The 23252-nt window shown below is 40.6% G+C and overlaps 1 protein-coding gene across 1 annotated transcript in view; it reads left to right on the forward strand.

Annotated features, from left to right (window-relative positions):
• Nucleotides 1-808: 808 nt before the first annotated feature.
• The window catches only part of LOC104573937 (rapamycin-insensitive companion of mTOR-like), an 81602-nt gene continuing 59158 nt past the window's right edge, over nucleotides 809-23252 (forward strand). The window contains exons 1-4 of the mRNA XM_088538627.1: nucleotides 809-857; nucleotides 1000-1047; nucleotides 12854-12951; nucleotides 19510-19574. Coding sequence (XP_088394753.1) covers nucleotides 809-857; nucleotides 1000-1047; nucleotides 12854-12951; nucleotides 19510-19574 — 260 coding nt within the window. The remainder of the gene's footprint in view (nucleotides 858-999; nucleotides 1048-12853; nucleotides 12952-19509; nucleotides 19575-23252) is intronic.

Here is a 23252-nt window from a genome sequence, read left to right on the forward strand (position 1 = left end):
CTCTCCTCCTCCTCCTCTTCTTCTTCTCCTCCTCCTCCTCCTCTTCTTCTCCTCCTCCTCCTCCTCCTCTTCTCCTCCTCCTCCTCCTCTTCTTCTCCTCCTCCTCTTCTTCTTCTCCTCCTCCTCTTCTTCTTCTCCTCCTCCTCTTCTTCTTCTCCTCCTCCTCTTCTTCTTCTCCTCCTCCTCTTCTTCTTCTCCTCCTCCTCTTCTTCTCCTCCTCCTCCTTCTCCTCCTCCTTCTCCTCCTCCTTCTCCTCCTCCTCCCCCCTCCTCCCCTCCTTCTCCTCCTCCTCCCCCCTCCTCCCCTCCTTCTCCTCCTCCTCTCCTCCTCCCCCTCCCCCCTCCTCCTCATTCTTCTTCTCCTCCTCCTCTCCTCCTCATTCTTCTTCTTCTCCTCCTCCTCTCCTCCTCCTCTTCTTCTCCTCCTCCTCTCCTCCTCCTCTTCTTCTCCTCCTCCTCTTCTTCTCCTCCTCTTCTTCTCCTCCTCTTCTTCTCCTCCTCCTCCCCTTCTCCTCCTCCTCCCCTCCTCCTCCTCCTCCCCTCCTCCTCCTCCCCTCCTCCTCCTCCTCCTCCTCCCCCCTCCCCCCTCCCCTCCTCTCCCCCCTCCCCTCCTCATTCTTCTCCTCCTCCGCCTCCTGCTTCTTTTTCTCCTCCCTCTCCTCCCCTCCCTCTCCTCCCCATCCCTTCTCCTTCTCCTCCTTCTCCTCCTCCCCATCCCTCCTCCCCCCTCCTCCCCCTCCCCCTCCTCCTCTCGCTCCCGCTCGCGAGAGCCCGCGAGGTTTCCGGTGTTGTGAGCGTGGGCCCTAAAAATGGCGGTGAGTCTCCGCGCTCGCTCGTTCAGGCACCTCCGCATCCGAGGTAAGGGCCCCCACTGGCCCGCGCTGCCGGCGCTGCCGCGGCCGCTCGGCGGAGCGCGGCCCCCCCGCTGCCCTTCCTCCTCCTCCTCCTCCTCCTCCTCGCGCAGCCTAACGCGTTCTCCGTATCTCTCCCCGTCCCGCAGGCCGGAACGACAGCGGCGAGGAGAACGTGCCCCTCGACCTGAGCCGAGGTACCGCGGCGGGCGGCGGGGCGGGCGGGGCCGGCGCTGCCCGGAGGCTCCTCGGGGGCTCTTCGTGGTGTCTCCGCTTTTCCGCCGGTTCCGGTGGCGCCGCGCGGGCCCCTCGCCGCCGCGCTCGGGTGCGATCGGGGAGGCAGAAGGCAGGCAACAGTCGCGGGGTGACAAGTTGCCCGAGGGATATCCCGGGGAGCCGCGCAAATGGTCGACTGCCTCTCCCCGCACGCGAAGCTCGGTCGCCCGCGCTGGCAGCCCGGGTGTCTCCCGCGCCCTCCCGGGGATCCCGTGCTTCCCCGAGATCCCGCTGCTTCCGGAGAGCCTCGGTAGGTCCCTCTTACCAGGGGATAAACTGCAGGGAAATTGCAGAAGTCGGGAAATAACAGTAGGATGTGAGAGGTGATGGAAATGCCACCACGAGCAGCATCAGTAAACTTTTTAGCTTAGTATAGCAACAATGCCACCATTTTTTTCCAGCTGTAATCTGTTTTGAGATGTTTATTCTTACTTATCGCTACCTTTGGCTGAAAGTTCAGAATTGTCTTGGTTTCAAAGAACTAGACACATGGTTTAAATGCCAAAGTGATTATTTTCGTATATGGTCTGTTTGAGGTGTTTTGCTCAGAATTTAGAAGGACACTGTCATTATGATATTATTTTTTTTGCTGTGAGGTGGCTTAACCCACCTACTGATCCCATGAGACCTGGGGTAGTAGCAGTAAAACTCCCTTTGTATTACATTGTAAAAGAGACTCTAAGATAAGATGCAAAATATATTTGTTATCATATTTTACCTGACATCGCTATTTGAATTCCTGGGCTGTTAGGACAATAATATTGCAGAGAATGTGAGAGAATTAAGTGCTTTATATATATATATATATATATATATATATATATATATATATATATATATATATATATATATATATATATGTAATGGGGGGGGGCGATTTTTGCACTATGACCGGTTTTACAGCCTATAAAATAAGTCATTGTCATGTGATGGCAGCTGAAAATGGGAGCGCTCTAAATTTTATTGCATGTCCCTTCTCAATGAAACACTTCTGTTGCGCTTTTGTCAGAGAAACGACAGCAGACTTACCAGTACTATCACTATCCTTAGTAGGCATTAACTTCATTTCAGGGAGGATAAAACCAAAAAAACAGAGAGAGGTAAAAAAATCATGCTAAAACAATGCCTCAGTCATAGGCGTAGTTGTATTGGTCTTTTCATTACAAATAAATTAAGTTGGTGTTGTCCTGTTCTAAGCAGGCTCTCGTTCAGTGTTAGCTTGGCCAAAATGACTTGAACGCATAATTCAGGACTTGGGTAGTTCATAGCCAAGAGGCCAATGCTGGTTTTAAGTATTTCTGAACTGTTAATAGATGCAGGGAGGATCCTGGTCCTGTTTTCACTGTTTTGGGTCCTACTTCTTCCTGGCCTCTTGGGCAATAAGGCTCCCAGCACTTTGCTGCACACAAAGCTAATTTGCTTTTCTCTGCAGTTTTTCTCTCGTTTTCCCTGTTGCCTTAGTTTGATCGCCCAGATTTCCCAGAAAGCACCATTTTGGCTTTTTATTATGTATTTTTACTGTACCTCTACGGGAGGATTTCACTCTCTGGGGCTTTTTAGTGTTCTGTAGCTTCAAAGAATGATATAATAACGTACACAACAAGTATTTATAAAGTTTATGATATGTCACACTGTATGTGCATGTGTGAACTCTCTCCATAGTTAGCATATAGTTAAAAAATAAGGAAAGGAGGATTGTGTGGGTGCATGTTAGAATTGTTGCTTGTGGCTGTTAAGGTCTTATATCTTCTGTTAGCATGAAAATTGCAATTAATAGTTGGAATTCAGAGTACTGATATTTTGACCTTGTGTTCTATTACCTGCTCAGAATAGAACGGACAAGGAAAAGGAGGACAGATTCATCATCAATGCAACTCCCATTACAGTCATCTGGAAGGGATTAGCTGTGGGATGAGGCAGACTGGTTTAATTAGACTATTGAAATCAACCTCCTAACTTCTTAAGGCTGCAAAGGACAATTGGAATTATCGACCAAATTGCCACGTTCAGTAGGAACCTCATGTGTCAGTTCTTGCTTCAAGTCTGGTCATAGCTGTGTGTACAACCGTGCTATAAGTTTCCACATTTTTTGACATAACTCATTTTAGGCTTTGACTGTTTTACAGGGATTACAAACTGAGTTGCAGGACTTCATGAACCTTTCAAAGGCCTAGGCACTTGGTTGGAGTTTCAGCTGCTTGCTTTAAGTTGTGGAGGCCTAAATAGCTTGGAACTTGCCAATTTGAGAACTGCCTGTTACCTTGTCTGTCGTCAAGTTCCTTTAAAGGTCTTTCCTCAAGAGATCCCTGTATTTTTGGATTCTTACTCTCTAGTTCTGAGTCTGCAATGGTTGAACATACTGCCCATTAGACCCACTTCAGTTTGTTTCTTTACTGAAGTTTTACGAGATATAGGCGTGCAGGAAAGACGGCTGGTGCTGGATGCGGCAGAGTGGTGCTTGTGCCTGTCTTGATTTTCTCTTCTCTGAGGGTAACAATCTTTGCATTTTGATAGGTATTTTTCAGGTAATTAAGCAGCACAGTGTCTCCAGACTTGATGCTTTCATTAATATGTGTGATATGCAGCACTTTGATTTATCAGGTTTTCTTGTATAGCCAATTCTCTCGGTTATATAAATGCTAGGTCTTCTGGCTATAATGGCTATAATACAAGACAAATATGAATAAAGTAACTGGCTGGGACAACTGGCTTTTTTTTTTTCTCTCTCCTCTCCCAAAGAGAGAGTTTCACAAAATTGGTTTAGTGCTAGCTGAAAAACTAACTAACTTTCTTCTTTCACAATCTTTCTACTTTCTATCGTGTAGGCAACATAAAAGATTAAAAAATAATTTGTTTGACTTCACCTGAATCTGAATTGCATTGCTTTTGTTACTACACTCACATCATTTTAAACTATATTGCATTTGATTCCACGTGCCCACATGGCAAACGATAACCCATCGCATGCAGGGCAGATGTCTTGGCATGTTATATGCGGTTTATAGCCCACAAAAATGTTGGGCGTTTCTAGGGTTTCTTTGAGAGATATTCAAACGAGGGTGGATGAGTTTTGTTTCCAAATTCAGCTTGTGATTTGGTGACCGCGCTGTTTCCAACGTACTCCAGTTTGGAGGCAGCAGAGAGGAATGCTGGGCACCTGTCTGGTCCTGATAGCTCAAGGAGTGGCAAAAATCCCATGGAGGGATTGCTATAGTGTTTCAGAAATTAATGTACTGCTCTTGCATAATGCTTTTTATACAGTTGGAGCCTAAAGGGGAAGGAGTTGCTGATAGCAGTCTGCCAGTTTTGACCAACATGTGTCCTTTTGGTAGGTCTTGATAGCAAGGGAGCTAAGAGATGTTCAGTACATGCAGGGCTCTCTCTCTCTCTTTTTTTTTTTTTTTTTTTTCTCCCCTCCCCCTGCTCTGGTTCAGATTGCTTAAAAATGTCAGCACTCTTCTGAAGGACAGAGGAAAAAAAAGGCTATTCTAATATCTGTGGTTTCTACTTCTGTTTGTCAAAGGGGATTGACCATGAGGCAGCAGTGTGCCCTCGTGGCCAAGAAGGCCAATAGGATCCTGGGGTGCATTAAGAAGAGCGTCTCCAGCAGGTCGAGGGAGGTGATTCTGCCCCTGTACTCAGCCCTGGTGAGGCCGCATCTGGAGTATTGTGTCCAGTTCTGGGCCCCACAGTACAAGAGGGATGTGGAGCTGCTGGAGAGAGTCCAGCGCAGGGCTACAAGGATGATCAGGGGCCTGGAACATCTGCCCTGTGAGGAAAGACTGAGGGAGCTGGGCCTGTTCGGCCTGGAGGAGAGAAGGCTGAGAGGAGACCTGATTAGTGTATATAAGAACCTCAAGGGAGGCAGTGAGGAGGATGGTGCTGGCCTCTTTTCAGTGGTGGCCACCGACAGAACTAGAGGTAATGGCCACAAACTGAAGCACCAAAAGTTCCACGGGAACTTAAGGAAAAATTTCTTAACAGTGAGGGTGCCAGAGCACTGGAACAGGCTGCCCAGAGAGGTTGTGGAGTCTCCTTCTCTGGAGATCTTCAAAACCCGCTTGGACGCAGTCCTGTGCCACGTGCTCTAGGTGACCCTGCGTGTGCAGGGGGTTGGACTAGATGACCTCTAGAGGTCCCTTCCAACCTTCAGCATTCTATGATTCTATGAAAACTTTTATCTCAAAACCAGGGAAAAAGTGAAGTAACCAAGTAAATTGAAAAAGGGCTATTTACAAACTGGCTATATCTACACAAATGCAAACTTTGCAAAAGAGGATAGTGTTCAAAAGGGCTACAAGAAAACCTGCTTGTATGATGGCTTGAGAAGAGATGTTGAAACAAGCTGAGTAGTTTGGGGGAATATTATAATAATTATTATTATTTTTATAACAGTGAATGACATGACTTTAAAGCTAGATTTTGGCAAACAAGACATAAGCTTGTGACGTGAGGCTTTGATAACTCTACAATAGACTGTGCAAAATAAGAATTTTACTTTGCATTGGAAGTGTTTTGTATGGCACGCAGCTCAGGCAGATGTTAATTCCACGCTGCAGATGACTTCACACGCAGAGTAGCACTAGCATGAAGAGCTTTAATACAGAAGGGAAGCTGCTGTAATGCTGCCACTCAAGGGATGGCAAGTGTTTGATGAGATTGCTTTAATTGGCGTGCTCATAATTTGCACTCTCACAATAAAATGTTTTATGCTATACTGGTTGAAAAATCTTTACTATTAATATATTCAAATATATTTCAGAAGCAGTATTTTTGTGGCAGTGGAAAATAGATTAAAAAAAGAAAAGCAGGAATTAACGTAATTTCAGAGATGTGACTAATGAGGAGTAAACTTATCAGATCCATGCAGCTGGTGAAGGGGAAGGGTGCTGGTGAAAATGCATGAGTGAGAATTGCTTTATTTGTCAGATCTTATTCATCAGGCTATACCAGCTGAAAGGATGTTGCCCATTACTATGTAGTAACAGTTTTAACACTGATACAGAATGTCTATGTAGTATTCTGTACATTTTGCAACATTGCAGTAGCTACATGAATTTTTCTCTGTAGTGTTTTTACCTAGAAATTGAGACAGACCTTCGGTCTAAATGTCTGTTACTGAGTTTTTGGCAACTAAAGGCTGCATGTAGCTGTTCCAGCACTGATTTTTATTTATTTTTATTATTGTTTTTTTCATCCTTGGCAAAGTACAGTTTGGTCTTAGTCCTTCATATGTCAGTATTAATAAATAAATTCATGAGTGAAATCTGTATCATGCAGTTCTCTCTCTCTCTCTCTTTTTTTTTTTTTTTTTTTTTTTAATGTAGCTTTTCTCTTCTTGTGGTGTTCTGTGCAGTTTCTAAATTTTCAGAGAGATGTGAATTTGGAGAACTTGATGTTGCTAGAGAGATTAGATAATTGTACTTCACTTTTTTTCTCCTTCCTTGCAAGGAGTTGGTAGTGGAAGGATCTGCTTTTTCATCAGCGCTTCATTACATGGTTCAAGATTCTGATGAAGAAGGTGTTTTAGCAGACTGATTACCTGTCGTCCAGGCTTGTATAGACACCTGCAAGTACCCGACTCCTAATGTTTCATTGCTTTTAAAACCCCGTAACTCGTGACTGTTTCGGTGGGAATGGCAAGCGCTGCATTAACGTTCCCAGCTGATCCCTGTTTTGCTGGATGCCCTTCCTTGGGGTAGCCTGCAGTTTAAGAAGTCATTAAAAGTACCTTGCAACACACAACTGGAATGACCGGCTGGATAGATGAGGGGAGAGCGGTGGATGTCGTCTAACTTGACTTCACCAAGGCTTTTGACACCGTCCCTCACAAAATCCTCCTGGGCAAGCTCTGGCAGTGTGGGATAGATGAGTGGACAGTGAGGTGGATTAGGAATTAGCTGGATGGCAGAGCTCAGAGGGTGGTGATCAGCGGTGCAGAGTCTAGTTGGAGGCCTGTAGCTAGCGGGGTCCCCCAGGGGTCAGTCCTTGGTCCAGTCCTGTTCAATTTATTCATCAATGACCTGGATGAAGGCACAGAGTGCTCCCTCAGCAAGTTTGCTGATGATACCAAACTGGGAGGTGTAGCCGATACCCCAGAGGGCTGCGCTGCCATCCAGAGGGACCTGGACAGACTGGACAACTGGGCGGTGAAAAAGCTCATGAAATTCAACAAGGCCAAGTGCAAGGTCCTGCACCTGGGGAGGAATAACCCCAGACACCAGTACAGGCTGGGGACGGACCTTCTGGAGAGCAGCTCTGCAGAGAGGGACCTGGGTGTCATGGTGGACGACAAGTTGACCATGAGGCAGCAGTGTGCCCTCGTGGCCAAGAAGGCCAATGGGATCCTGGGCTGCATTAAGAAGAGCGTCTCCAGCAGGTCGAGGGAGGTGATCCTGCCCCTCTACTCAGCCCTGGTGAGGCCGCATCTGGAGTACTGTGTCCAGTTCTGGGCCCCACAGTACAAGAGGGATGTGGAGCTGCTGGAGAGAGTCCAGCGCAGGGCTACAAGGATGATCAGGGGCCTGGAACATCTGCCCTATGAGGAGAGGCTGAGGGAGCTGGGCCTGTTCAGCCTGGAGAAGAGAAGGCTGAGAGGAGATCTAATCAGTGTCTATAAGTACCTCAAGGGAGGCAGTGAGGAGGATGGTGCTGGCCTCTTTTCAGTGGTGGCCACCGACAGAACTAGAGGTAATGGCCACAAACTGAAGCACCAAAAGTTCCACAGAAACTTAAGGAAAAAATTTTAACAGTGAGGGTGCCAGAGCACTGGAACAGGCTGCCCAGAGAGGCTGTGGAGTCTCCTTCTCTGGAGATCTTCAAAACCCGCTTGGACGCAGTCCTGTGCCACGTGCTCTAGGTGACCCTGCGTGTGCAGCGGGGTTGGACTAGATGACCTCTAGAGGTCCCTTCCAACCTTGAACATTCTATGATTCTATGAACTGCACAGCACTTAGACTTCAGAAGCCTCCGTTAAATGTAAACACCTGTTGTAAGCTAACCAGCACCGTCCATTTAGACTGCGATCCTCTCCCTCCGTAAGAGGAAGGCCGCTCTTGTGGTGTTGTTCTTATTCAATTATTAAATGCTTAACTGTAATGAAGTAAGTGTTGCTTCTTTAAAAGAAATCATTAGGCAAATTCCAATTTTGTCTCACCTTTGGCATTATAATTCCAGTAGATGTGAGAGCAGCTGCAAGTGTTGCATGTACATTGGCTGCTGTGTTCAGGTGCTCTCCTAGTGCCGAGGAAGCGATGTCTGTTAAACTCCCTGCTCTTCCGTTTGACTCATCCCGCCTGCCTTCAGACTCACTGAATTATTTGTGTGCTAAAGGCTCCTGCGCTTCCTGTTTGCTTTTTTTTATTGCCATGTGCCTAACAGGATAGTGCATGGGCTGCCCTCCGGAGCGCCAAACAATGGGGCTAAATCTGTGGGGGAGAGGAGGAGCTGGCGCCAACATGGCTGCCGCCGCTTGGTCCATGTGCTCGGCTGGGCCACGCTGGGAGCCGCTGCTCTGCCCTGGCCTTGCTGCCTCTCTGGAGAGCAGGATCTGTCAGATTGGATCATGGTTCGCACTGGGGAAAACAGTATCGCAGGCCTGAAGGGGTGAAAAAATGAGTCAGGCCCGACAGGTCATGTGGCTGTGTGTAGGGTCTTTTTCAAGGCAACAAAAACAACAAATTCAATTTTTTTTTTTAAGCTGTGCATGAGTCTATGAATTACATTGAGGGTAAGAGAATCACTAAATTCTTGAGACTATGGCTTTAAGTCAGTTTTAACCCATTCCACTGAGAAAAGTAACAAAAAAACCCAAATGCTTTGGCAGTGCTAAAGATTACCGTTAGATGAGAATGAGAGGGGTGTTACTCAGTGCACACACAGTTGTAGACCAAAGACTGCTTTTGGTGCAATATGAATAGGCAGCCCAAAGATAACTGCTCCTTCAAGGTACTTGCTATCCATAAAGAAAGGCAGAGGTGTAGAAAGTGACAGTGATGATCAGCACATTTAGGCTGTTGTGTACCCCAGAGTGGGCCAGCCTGAAAATGTTGTATACATCAATAAAATAATAATAATAATAATAAAGTAGTTGACATTTAAGTCAAAGTAGCTGTGTAAATACAAATAAGTGCATAAGAGAGCCTGAGTAATATCTAATGTTCCTCCTCTGGTGAAAAGGGCACGTCCTGTTTCCAATGCTCTGCCTGTGAGCTTCTCGCTGGCACAGTGTGGGCTGATTCTTGTGTGACTCTGCAATAATCCAGTTTGACTCAATCTAACACAAAACTAACACAGACAGAATGAATAAAAAACTGCCTGCTGAGTTAGCAAGCAGCACCATTTTCATGTGAACTTGATCAGCACCTGAGTAATACAAAGGATGTGGTATCCCATAGAGTGAGACAAGGTGAAAGGAAGGAAAGTAGGAGAAGGAATCATGCCCTTTTGTGGGAAGAGAGCTGTAGGGTCAACTCAGTCACTTTGCACAACTGCATTCTCAGAAACTCCATGGGAAACGTGTGAAGATACTTGGTTGTCATTATAGGCTACTTAAGGTGAGTCAGCATCTTAGTAATAAATGAGGTAAGACAGGAAAGAATAAGCTCTTAAGGGGTTTTAAGATTGAGTACCCTTCCCCCCCCCCCGGTAGAAAAGCAAGAACTTGTGAGCCAGATAACTCGCTTTGTTCATATAATCAATTTGATAGTGGAAATGACTGCCTCATTCTCAGTTTTCTCATTGTTATCTTATACTGGACTTCCCGTTCTGCTTTAAATTATTTTTCTGGTAGTAAAATTTTTGGGAATACCTTACTGCTCTGCTAGCCCCTGCAAAGACTTTTTTTCCTCAAACTTTGTGTCCCTGGGAATGACAGGTTATCTCTGCATAAAGAGACCAGTGTTGCTGTAAGTGCAGTTTTGCTACATGTTTACAATAAAATGGTTCTAATGCGCATCTTCATTAGGCAGACCCATTAAAAAGGTGTACATATACTATTATGACAGAATTGTTAGACTGGGAAGAGGTAGGAATATCAATTGCCTATGGTGTACCAGAGGTACAAGGGTGTACAAGATTTTCTAGGTGGTCTCATGTTTTTTTCCTGTCCATAATACTGAGTTTCATTTGAGTAGGTATTTATGTTCGGTAACCACTGCACTTTCAGAATTAAAACTTTGTAACTTATTTCTGGTCACTTTGGAAAATTATTCTTGCTTCTAATTCTTCAGAGAATTGAAGGAGAACATTCTAGAGAGCTAGAAACTACTAAGGGCCAATCTTTCTTGTGGCATAAATGTGGATGTGTTACAAGTCCAAAAGTCCTGTGAGCCAGGAAAATTCCCACCCATACCACATGACAAGCTCAAGAGCAGAAATCTGCTAAACTATTTTCAGAGAAACCAAATTATCAGGAAGTTATTTTCCTCTCTTATTATGTTCCCTTGAAATTGGAGGTTATGGTATAAACTGTTTGCAGTGCCATAACTTCCCTAACATACTTGTCTGTGGTGTTTCTCTGTATGGTTTGTGCTACTGGAAATCTCTGAGCCCTGGAAAATTATGTAGAGGAATCCTAAACACAGGATGGATCTAGTAGTAAAATCTTGTCTCCAATTTCTCCAATCCTAGGAAATCCTTTTTTTTTTTTTTTTTTTTCTTGTAGATGGGTGCAAATGTTCCAATTTAAATGTAAAGCTTATTGGATATTAGCTTTAACTAGACATAGTGTGCTAAAGTACAAAGTAGTTGTGGTTGGACCTAAGTCAACTATGCTTATTGCTAGGGCTGAGGTTTATGGAAGAGGATAGTTGATACCAAACTGGTTGTGCCTGAAGTTGATGCCTGTATTTAGGTGTCTACATTGTAAATGTCTGTCTGTATGTGTGCTAACTTATGTATGTAAGATAGGCACCTCATAGCTAGTGAAGGTAACTGTAGGCTTCATTAGCTGATGGACAGATTTCCATTGACTACAGCAGGACCTGAGACATCTAGGACTGATTAACCTCACTTCAGGTGTCTACATGTAGGTGTCGGAATCTCCAAAGAAATACTGCCTTGTGTGTCTGGTGGTAGAGTAGGCACAGGCTCCTATCTTTCGAAAATACATTCTGGATATATCCTGATAAAATTATGCTGATAAAATTATTATTATTATTATTTACAAATTTTTGCTCTTTAAGTTTTTAAGTTTAAGCAGCTGTTCACACTGCAATAGGGGGCAAGATTCTTCTACTATAAATTAGTATGGGACATGACACACAAGCTGCCTTCTTGCCCCTTTCCAGATGTCTAGTAATTGGACTCCAGTATTTTTCTAAAGACTTTGTTTTATGTAATTCCACTTTTTTTTCTCTCTCTCTCTTCTTGGCCAACAAAACTTTTCAGCAGTTCATGTCTCCAGTATGGGCTCGGTGTTCCTTACATTTAGAGCCGGGGCCGTGCTGGCAGTCATCCTGGTGACCTGCCTGTCACAGAGTGAAGTGTCTAACCCCAGACCGCACAGGAATCCTGCAGCGAAGCAGCTCGCTTTGAAGGCCATCCTTATGGCCATCCAATATGACCGTGCACAGAAGTGATTGCAGTTTGTTGTAGTAGTTGTCTGGGCATCAGTTTGTGCCAAGTTCTGCTCTGTGCTGCTCAGTCCTACTTTCCTGGTATTCCCAGCCTCATTTCCCGAGGCATGACAATGCCCTCTCTTTTCCCCATGTTTGGCAGCCCTCTTCTATTTCCCAGCGGGGCCAGGTCATCAATGGGAATCTGAGTTTTGGTGGTTTTGTTTGTTTGTTTTTGTTCGGATGATGGATCCTGAGGAAGAAAGGGAGGGAAGGAGGGGAATAATTCCCAGATCTCCTGCTCACCTTGAAGTTTGCTTCATGTCTTGCTGGCAGGTCACAGTGCCCTAGTTAAGTTTAGGGTGACTGTGGACACAAGTTGGTAGGGAGAACAGAAGAGAGTCTTGTCTACCCAAAATCCCATTGAGCCTCTATCTGAAAAAGAATCATAATTATGTGGTGTCGTAGTAACATGTAACATCTTTTTTACTTTATGCTTTGCTTCTGAGGAATGAATGTTTTGCCTTTTAATTTACAAGAGGATTTCAGATGAAGCTGTTCAGATAGGAAATACTAGGAATAGAGTTTCATAGAATCATTAAGGTTGGAAGGGACCTCTAGAGATCTAGTCTAACCCCCCTGCACACGCAGGGTCACCTAGAGCACGTGGCACAGGGTGGCATCCAAGCGGGTTTTGAAGATCTCCAGAGAAGGAGACTCCACAACCTCTCTGGGCAGCCTGTTCCAGTGCTCTGTCACCCTCACTGTTAAAAAAAAAAAAAAAAAAAAAAAAAATTTCCTTAAGTTCCTGTGGAACTTTTGGTGTTTCAGTTTGTGGCCGTTACCTCTAGTTCTGAATCACTAAATAGCTATTTTTGTCAACTGTAAATCTAAGATATTGATAAAAATCTGCTTTGAAAATAGGAATCTCTCACCTTCATGAGCATTTATTCTAGAAATACACTTGACTGATTTTGGACATAAATCAAATTGATATTCCATAAAGGAGAACAGTCTGCATACCTAATTAAAAATAGCTATTTCAAATTTTAATTTCAAAAGTCTCTACTTGGAAACTTAACTATTATGTTTAGGTAACTTGGTTGTTGAATACAAGTTTAGGATTTTGTTTTTTAACTGTTTATGCTAATAACATGTTTTTCTTTTGCAGAACCCTGTGATAATATGAGAGAGATTCTCCAAAATGTGGCCAAATTACAAGGCGTTTCAAATATGAGAAAACTAGGTCACTTGAATAATTTCACTAAGGTAAGAACTTTAGTAGCATAGAATATATGATCCTGTGTGCTAAATGTTTTATTTGCACTTTATCAGGTATTGGCCAGAAGCTTCATGAAATATTTAGCAGTATGAAGCAGTAAATGGAGTCTAGATGCAGTGAGAGAGAAAAGGAGAGGGGGGGGGAAAAAAAAAAAAGTATAATCAAACATGGGAAGTTAGGGTGATGCTTTAGGAAATTTTTTTTTTTTTTTGGTCATACTGTTGTACTTATTCTGAATCAAATTCCAATTTGTGGGTTAGGTTGTACAAGTAGAGGGTGCTTTCTCTGCAGAATTGAATCACACATTTGAAATGCCAAGCTGCCTGGATATAAATTACTGAAGTGCAGTGAAGGGACTGTGCTGATAAGCAGGACATGTAGTGATTTGGGCACTTCTATTGCCCTAGTCAAATTTCACTGTAGGTTTCATAGTGAAAAAGACTTAAAGGGCAGATTTCTAAATTACCTGTGTCATAAATTTGGAGGTGTGTTTTCCAGATGTAAACTCCCAATCATGGAGCAATGTGAAGGATATTTGCCTAAAAGTGTGATGGATGTGTTGGAGGTTGACATTGTGAATTGACAAGAGGCAGGAATTAATAACTTGCTACAGAATGAGAGAGGATAGTTGACAGAAGGAAACCATGAAAGGCCTTTGGAGTGAGAGCAGGTACCATTTTTTGGTAGATGAGGAACTGATAAAGAGGATGAAAAAGAGCACTGATGGCATGCGAACAGTCAGTTGGAAAAAGTTGGGTGTGTGTTTGAAGCACTCCCACTGTGGTTGGACTGGTGTTCTAGTTGTCAAGGCAAGGGAAAAAATATGCTGTTAGTAAGCTAGGAGAAATTGGAGTTTCAGAAACCGATAGATGGAAAAGGCCATCTCCAAATGATCATACAGAAGGAGCTAGTTAGATGTACACATTTCTGCTGGAGAGCCACAGATAGGGGTCTGTGTCTGAAGATAAAATTCAAGTTTCAGTGACAAACATGATGTATCCTGTAGTCACCAGCAGTGAAGAAGGAAGGTAATGATGGAGAAATAAGGGAAAAAAGTAAGGTTGTAGGTAAGCTGATAACAAGACATTGAATAAGGTAACTACAAGGCTGCCTGGCAGTTTTTTTTTTAATAGATAATCTCAAGTGAAAGAGAACAAATGCTCAAGGACAGGTTTCGGGACTTACTTAATGTGAGAAGGACAAATGTGTGTCATGTTTGGGGCTGGCGTGCTCCTTGGCTGTTGAAAGCCCTCCTCACAAGACTTGGTTGGATATGAGAGTCAGCTGGTAGAACTGTGAATACTGAGAACAAAATTCCTAGGAGATAAGTTTAGTTGCCATCTTCAGCGCTTCGGTAAGCGATTTGTAGGTGCTCTGTTTGGCGAGCTGGTTCAGTGCATGTATAGGTGTGCAGCCTCACTGAGGAACTGAACATATTGAAATCTTGTCTTGAATTCTTGTATAAAATGCCACTGGAGTTACTGAGATTCCAGATTTTTTTTTTGAGGAAGCCTTTAATTTCACTAGAGAAGGCAGTTGTAGCTGTGTTTCCTTTTTGTGCTTATCTGGGAACTTACAAATGCAGGTGTCTCCAGATGATTCTCCTGTTGATTTAAAATTAAAAAACTAAATTGAATTTTTAGATAGGTGATTCCCAGTGAAGAGCCAATATTTGAAGCTATGAATCTTAAAAGTGTTGATTTTCATATTAAAAATTGCTAGATGTTGAGCAGCAATACATTGGATAAATTAGTAAATATGTAAAATGTAATTAAAGGTAATGAACCTTTATCTAGTTCATTTGTTTAAAAAATCAATTTTGAAAAAAAATAGTTAATTTCATAATTAAATATTTGAAGAACTTGTTCTTTATCCCTTCTTTATGTTCTTTATTCCTTCTTTATCATAGTGTTAAAATGGGAGAATACGTACAAAAACACAAAGATTTTTTTTTTTAATAAATGTGACTTAAGTCTGTCGAGAAATTACAAGTTTGTGAAAAGGAAAACTTGTAAAATTAAATACAACTTTAGAAAATAGAGACTGTAGTGTGTAACCTACTTCCGATTCCAAATCAAAATACTGTATAATCAAATCATTTTATTTCTTTTGATGTTTAGCACTTGTTCTTATATTAGTCTTTCTGTAATATGGTCTTAGAGATGTAAGCTTATACATTTGATTGTGAAAATTGCTCCTGTTTTTTTTTTTTTTAATTTTAAATGCAGTTATGAAAATATGATTAAAAAAATGTATCGCCTTTTCTACTTCGTGGTTGGAATGGTTCCATGTTTTTAATTCCAGTGGTTAAGAGTGAAAGCCTGGAGCTTGAGGGAGATGGTTTTATTTTGCACTCCAGTCTTCTGCCATGTATTGACATAATCTCAGTTCCTTCTTAGTGAAATAAGAGTGTGGGAAAGCAGTGGAGTCTTGTGACGTTAGATATGCTAAAAGCTGAGCATGTTTGTATCCTTCCTTGGAATTACAATGGTGGTAGCAAACTTGATTTGTTTGTAAATTTTTGCATTTTACGGTCCATGCAAAAGGCTATTGATTATCTACAGTATTTATACCATGGGTAGGGAAAGTACCCTTGAAATATTTATATTTTATATTTCTTAAAAAAAAAAAAAAAAAAAAAAAAAAAAAAAAAAAAAAACAGAAAACTTATAAAAGCAGCTTTTCTGATAGAAATGTTGTTATGCTAAAAGGAAAGGGTAGGAAAAGTCAGTACCAGTATAAGCAGTTGTTCTCTACCTCAACATTTTTCTCTCTAAAGAGTAGGCAGCTTGTACATTTGAATCACAGAACAGTTGAAGTTGGAGGGACCTTTAGAGATCATTGAGTCCAACGCCCATACTCAAGCATGTTGCCCCAGATCCCATCCATTACAGGTCATCCTTCATTGATGACCAAGTTGAACAGGATTAGACCCAGTGTTGACCCCCGGGGTGCATCTCTAGTTACTGGCCTCTGATTATGTTTTGTGTCACCGAACACCATTCTGAGTGTGGCCATCCTGCCAGTTTTCAGTCTATCTCAGTGCTTATCTAGCTCACTCACCAGCTCTGGAGACGGTGCTGAAAGTCTTGCTGAAGCCAAGGTAGACTTACCACCTATTACTGGAAGCCACAGTTCTGCAAACCTGAATTTTAATCAAACCTGAATTTTGACTTAAAAACAGCTTGAGGAGTTGACCTCTAGTAAATGGTCTGTGACAGCCCCAATCATCGCTGCAGTTCCCGAGTTGGTCAAGTGTCTGGAGCTTTAGCAAACGGATTAGGCTAACCCCTCTCGACTTGCATGGCCAGCTAGCTACGGCAGGTGCCTTGAACTTTCCCAGCTTTTGCTTTTGCTGATTAATACCAAAACCTCTTGGTTATTTCTTTGGGGTTTTTCCCCACCCCCATGAGAGTTAGTAAGTGCTACATTACTGAAAACCAGAAGGACTGTACAATTGCAGATACCTAGTGGAAAATAGGATTTAAATTTGAAATATTCATTTAGATAGCTTTATTATAGATTACTTATTCTACTGTTAGTTTCTGAGAGATCCTTTATATCTTTTTAAACTTAACTGCATATTTAAATAATGCAGTGAAAAAAATCACAGGCATTATTATAGTTTTTTTTAAATATTTTTAATTCAAAGAGAAAGTTATTTCTTTAAGGACAAAATGAAACTTGACTAATCATTTTAGCTTAACCTTAACAATATAATAGCATCAAAATGTTTCTGTTGTTCTTTCAGTGTCTTGACTGTCATTTGCAAAGCCCCAAACTTTGAATCTAAATGCAATATTGACTGACCATAAGGTTCATCCAAAAAGCTGTACCACTGTGGATAAAACCTGATACCCTGTGGTGAAATACACAGCTGATAGGAATAAAACATCCCCTTAGGAACACTCAACTGTGGAACAAATTTGAAGAGCAAATGGATGCAAACCCAGAGTCTATAATTTCAGGAAGGGCTTCCCTTTGATGCAACAGTAATATCAAAGATTTTTAGAAACAAGTATTTTAAATCAATCTCTTTAGCTTCTTTGGAGTTTCCTATGGAGAAAAAAAAGAGAAAATGATTATGAAACCCTGTTTGCATTAAGCTAATGTGATTCCTCTTTATTGTGTAAACAGAATTACATTAACCTCTATTTCCTCTGAATCAAGACTTAGAAACTAATCTTAAAATCTCCGTCAAATAAATGCTATTGCATGATCAATGGACTGGACAGCAAACTAAGAATAGAGGAGAATTTTGCATATGCTTAGTGTAGCTTAAATTATTTTGTTTTGTGATTTATTTTATTTCCCTTGATTTGCCTTGATAAACAGTCTTTTAGCTTCAATTAATTGGAAGGTTTTTCTGTATCTGATTTGTAGCTAATCTATATATTTATAAATAATGCAGTTTTTTTCAGCAGTGGTCTAATCTTTATTTGAAATATGGTATTGGAATGACTTGAGTTTCTCTTCTGCATTGTGTTGGAAAGGATTGTACTTATTTTCACCTGTTGCTGAACTAAATCTTCTTTGTAAATTGTTGTATTACTTATCTCTCGCTTTCCAGAGACATACTTTTTGTCCTACTTTGGAAATATAATTCAGTTTTATTTAAGTAGGGGAGGGAAAAAAAGGCTGTTAAGGGTAATGTGGTTAGAGCAGGATTTCTTATTTGTGTGTGGTATGGAATGATGGGGAAGGTTTGGATTTGTAAACAATGGGCCTTGCTGCCGCTCTCTGGAATTGAGCAGTGAAGTATTTTTGCTCACTACCTTCCCACACTGTTTTGCTTACACTCTGCCAGCCAGTTTTTACAGTTCATAAGATGTCAATAGAAACGCTAAAGCAGCAGTGGTGGCCTTAGGCAGTCTGACCACACAGCATAAAAATAGATTGATAGTGGGATGTGACATACTGTCATAACCGATTAATGCAGGCAATTGCCTACTTTTATTATCACTTTAATTTGAAATGTGAGGAAAAATAGGTTTTACGATAACTTCTCATACCTTTTGTAATCACCTCCGAGTATAACCATTGTTATGGAAAATGGAAAATCCAACATATTGCAAATAGCTAAGGTTATATGAGCCAAAATATGGAGTGGATCCAGGTCAATTTATTAATGCATCTTATTATTTTAACATTTGGTTTCAGTACTACCACTACATAGTTTTTTCTCCCAAGATGGAAAATAATTTCTTAATGTTATGCGGTCCTTGAAAGACTTTGCAGTTGTTGAACATATACCCCCAAATTGCATTTAAGCCATCGTGGTAATGAAATCAAGTTTACTTAAAAATGGGATTTTGGTGCAATATGCTGTTTTTTAGGTGGAAGTGAGCAGTGGGATGGAAGCATGGAACACTTGGGTATTTCAAATTCTAGCAACTTCAAATTAATTTCTCGTTTTTCTGTAGCAAATTTCTTATTGTTAGTAGTAAATACATAAAATGAACATGGCACAGAATTGTTTTTATAGCTTCAGGGCAGCTGTGTTAGCATAAATACTTGCTGAATTCCTCACTGAGGAGAAATTGTTAATACTGCGCTGGTTTGAAATTGAATGCATGCTTTTGGGAGCAGCAAGGACGAAGTGCACATCCTCTGTGACCAGCATTAGTCACTAGGGAATTTGAAAGCGCTTTGAAAAGTACTTTGGGATTTGGACCTAGTTATTAAAGCATTTTATAACACAGCATAGTGAATGAGATTATTATTAGGAATTTTACTGCCGCTGTTCCAAAGGAGAACAGTTTTTCTTAAGGAAGAGACTGTTTTTCTTTTCTCAAGTTAGGATGCCCTGGTTTTCTCCTTTGGGATTGACCTTGGACATAAATGCTGCACTTGTAATCTTCAGGCTTATGCTCAAAACTGACAGAGAAGGTTGACTTGTTCGCAGGTTGCTACAGGTTATGGGTGTCGGGTGTGTGTGAATTCAATTTTCTACACCATGAGCCTGGCTTGTATTTGATTCCACAGAACTCATGGATGTTTTGTACCCCTGAAAATCAAGGTCAGTTATGGGTTTATCATTGGGGACTCCTCCTGATTTTTTTCATGTGCCTTTGCTGTTGCAAAGCACAAGCATGGGTCATGGGTTTCTTTCTTCGCTTCAAGACTCTCCCTGCAGTCCTGCCTCTTTTTGAATGCAAATGTCATGTGCGCTGGGACTTCAGTCCTCCGCCTGTGTTCAGGCTGTTTACCAATTTCCCATTGAGTGGCTCTTCTGAATAGAACTCCGAAGGCAGCAAGGCGAGCAACCTCAAATAGGTGGGGATTAAAAATGGACCAGCAGGCAGCTTAAATAATTGTGCAATCTTTCATCTAAAAAGAGAGACCCAAGGACTCCATGTGCCTGGTATGTAGATGAGTGGAATACCAGCAGCAAAGGCTTTCAAGGCAGTGCGAGCCTAGCACACTTGCCGTGGCAGTGAATGAGAGAGATGAATTTAATTCCTCAGGTTTCTTTGAAAGCGTTACCAGATATTTTTCAAGTTTTTAGAGAGTTATAAATAACAGATGCTTTCTTTTATTTTCAGCTTCTTTGTAATACTGGCCATGCTGAAGAAAAGCTAGGTTTTACTCATAACAGCATCATAATATGGTAAGTAGTAAGGAATACTACATTAGTAGTAGGGTACTTGTTCTAGGTGAAATAAAACTAATTTTATTTATACTCTTAAGCTACATTTTTGTAGTTCTAATGTGTTTGAAAATTTCATTATACATATAAATTAAACATAAAATTACAAATATTTATAAGGGTAAAATTGAGAATATATACTACACTGTTAGAGAGGAAAAAAATCAATTGAAAGTTTTTATTTCTGTATTATATTCCTCATAAATTTAAAAATACTTCTAAGCATCTCACTAATTACCGAAAACACTTTTCCTAAAAATGTAATCTTGTAGAATGTGAAGCAAACTCTTTAGGGAGAACCAGGATTTGAAGATAAACTTCTCATGTTAATTTGATCTGTATGATTGGGTTTGCAGCATCCTTCCTTTCAAGGAAAACATTCTTTGGCTAATTTTAATGCACTAAATTATAATGGATTAATGATTTCAAGAAAAAATACCAGTTTCCTATGACAGTTTTGTTTTGATGGTCAGTTACTGCAACCGAATATTTAACCAAGCCAAGCATTGCAATTGTTCTTCAGTTAAGGATCTGTTTTTTAGAGCCTTTTTTTTTTTTTTTTTAAATGCTTTTAGTCCAGGTGCCTGCCTGATGATAGTTTCTTCCTGCCAGCAGATGGAGATAATAGTGACACGTTTTGTTGTCATTCCCAGTATAGATGGGTCTTGCCGGTTCCCAGAGCATCATACCAATGACAGCTGAGAGGAAGCCTTGAGCCATGAAGAGTTGGAATGTTGGTAGGCCTCAAACTTCTGAGGTCTTTTAGTAATGTGCCAAGAAGCCTTGACCAGAAAAGCAAAGTTCAGAATATTCTTAATTACCTGACTGAAAGAAAGATCTGTCAAAACCACTCTGTAGTGGTTTTGACAAGATAAGATGCTTCAGGAAAAAAGGTGCAAGAATGAACCTACAATAGGTAGTTAATATTGTTATTCCATCCTTTGTTAGTTCTTCTAGACTTTTTAATCAGTCTTAATGCTGTCTTATGAAATTCTTTTTATTTCTACAGCAACATTTAAAATACTGGGGCAAGCGGTATTATACTTGGTTAAGAATATACTGTGCATTTATGTATAAATGTTGTATTCTTGGTAAAGCTCACTCTTTCACAGTTATAACGTTTCTTTGGCTCTTCCAGCCACAGATGCACAGTAAGTGATCTGCAGTTGATACCAAAATCATTTCCTTGATTGGATGGCTATTTTAGAATCCTGTAGTATGGATAAATAAAACATTTTTGTCTCGTGCACTAAGTCACATTTAACCATCTTGAATTTTCTTTACCATCTTGCTTACTATTCACACAAATTATTTTAAAGTTCCCTTGAAGTTTCTCTTAATCCCAGTCCTACTCTAATTAACATAAATAACGTCATCATATTTAATATTTCCCCCCTCCCTATTCCTTCTCCCAAATAGGAATCATAAATTAACTGCTATCTAACAAAGGAGATTGTGGTTCTCTAGTACTAAACTGTTGTCAGGATAAAAATCTGCCATTCATCTCTGCTATTCATCTTTCAGATTTTGATTTGTGAAACTACTTTTTATTGCCCTATAACATCTTTGTCCCTTAGTTCAGTCTTAAGTAACACTTGCTTGAACGTTTTGGTTGCTGAATTATGAAAGTGGTTCCTGTATGTACACCATTATAACAACTCCTTTAAAGAAGTCTTTCAGTAACTAGTGTAATACAGTTTGCATAAACTATTCTGGTTTCTTTATATGGTTCACTAGATTTATCTTAAGCAGTCACCTAGATGAGCTTCGAAGCCTTTTTTACATAGGCCTTTTATTACCTTTTGGCATGGCTGTTTATAATGAGGTGCTTGCTGTGCACAAACAGTTCATGCTTGTGTTCTTTCTGGATAGTTAGATGTGTAACTTGGTGGGTTATGGATAATACATGCTGATGAGTTTTCTCTAGTTGTTTAATCACTTCCTCTTCTGCAACTAGCTTGTCTTTAATATAATTAAAAAGGTTTTAGGACAAGAATCTTCATGTAGATCTTCAAAGCAAAGACTTAGCACAAAGAAAGTTTTCATTTTTTCCTGTCATACTTCAGTCCATTTTATATGCTGCATTCCTTCCCTCCATTCTCTCTCCTGATTCTGTGCATCTGCTTCATCTTTCTAGTTTCCTGCCTGTGATAAACTTGAGAAGAGAGAAAAAAAAAAAAAGGAAACATACACATCTGGATACCCCTCATATTTTTCTGCTTTTTTTCCCCCCTTTTAGCCTGCAGTAGCATATAGTAATTGAATTTTCATAAGGTCAGATTTCTCTTTTTGCTTATGCTACGTTCTCTGAGGTTTTGAAGTTGTTTTGTTTTAATGTGAAGGTTTTGTTCAGCCTTGTATGTTTCTATATATCACTTCCTTTATGCCTGTATGAATTTTATGATCTTAGAGCTAAGTCTTACTAGTTAGTACTTACCTTATATTTTCATTGTATCATCACTATTTTTGAAGATAGTGACACATTCCTTTTTGGTATCTGTTTCTTCTGGATTTTAGATCTCGTGATAGTGTTGCCATTTCTTGTGGTTTCAGTATTGTTGATTCTTTAGTTCCTGACCACAAGTTAAGAGTATCTTTCCCCAGCAAGTTATAGAACAAGTTTTCAGAACACTAATTAATTTTGAGAAACTATGTGTCTAAAGATTGTTTTGTAGTACCATTCAATAAGAGTCTTTGTCTCCAATATAAAAATAAATAGTGTTTTACTTGATGACAGGAAAAAAAAAATCCAGATTTAGAATTTTAGAATTTGGTTGTTTAGAATTTGTTTAGAATTTGATTTTATAGCAATTCTGATCTTCCTAAAGAGGGAGCTCCTTGGTGCTGAAGGTAATAAATAGTTCATCTTTATTTGTGTGTAATATTGTAGCCCTTCTGCTTTGTCTGGACATCATGTAGAAGTAGAAACTTTTATATGAACTGATTGGATCTCCATAAAGTTTCAGACTATTTGGACCTTGGAATATTTGATTACCCTGCAGCCATTGCAACTCATAACCATTAGCAACCCAAAGTAAGAAAAGCAAGCAAAATGCTCTCAAAATTTGTATAAAGAGAAATACATTACAATAAAATGTTGAAATGAAATCTGTAGCGATTTATTTTGTGTGGGGTTGCCTAAATTTCCCTTTTACTCTTTTGTAACATTTCATGTAAATGCTGAAACATTGGTGCCATAGCATCTATAATGCATCCTTCATAAAGCTACTGAAACTATAAATTTGTCTCTACTAGGTATCAGAGGTTTCTTTTAGGATTCAGGCTTATGGGCTGACAGTCGAGCGGACGAGGAATATTCTCCATGTTAACGTTTTCGAAAAATCCAGAATTTCTTTTGGGGGTTGATGTTACTTGACAAAACAGATGAGCACAAGTCAGGTACAGGGCTTGGTCATATAAAATTTCAGGGATGTAGGAATTATTGGTAAAAGATTGGTTTCTGGCTTTCTTCAGATTAATATATTGTCTACATCTGCTGGCAAGGTGAAGATTTCCCCTGTAGGCTGCACAGGTATACATCTCAAAGATACAATATTAATGCAGAATACTTTTCTTTAAACATCAGACTTTTTATTTTAAATTAGTAGGTACTAGCTGCCTCTCAGATTGTGAAGTCTA

The sequence above is a fragment of the Tinamus guttatus genome, unplaced genomic scaffold, assembly GCF_059628265.1.
Source record: "Tinamus guttatus ecotype Peru unplaced genomic scaffold, ASM5962826v1 Tinamus_guttatus_pri_ptg001120l, whole genome shotgun sequence".
Taxonomy (NCBI): domain Eukaryota; kingdom Metazoa; phylum Chordata; class Aves; order Tinamiformes; family Tinamidae; genus Tinamus; species Tinamus guttatus.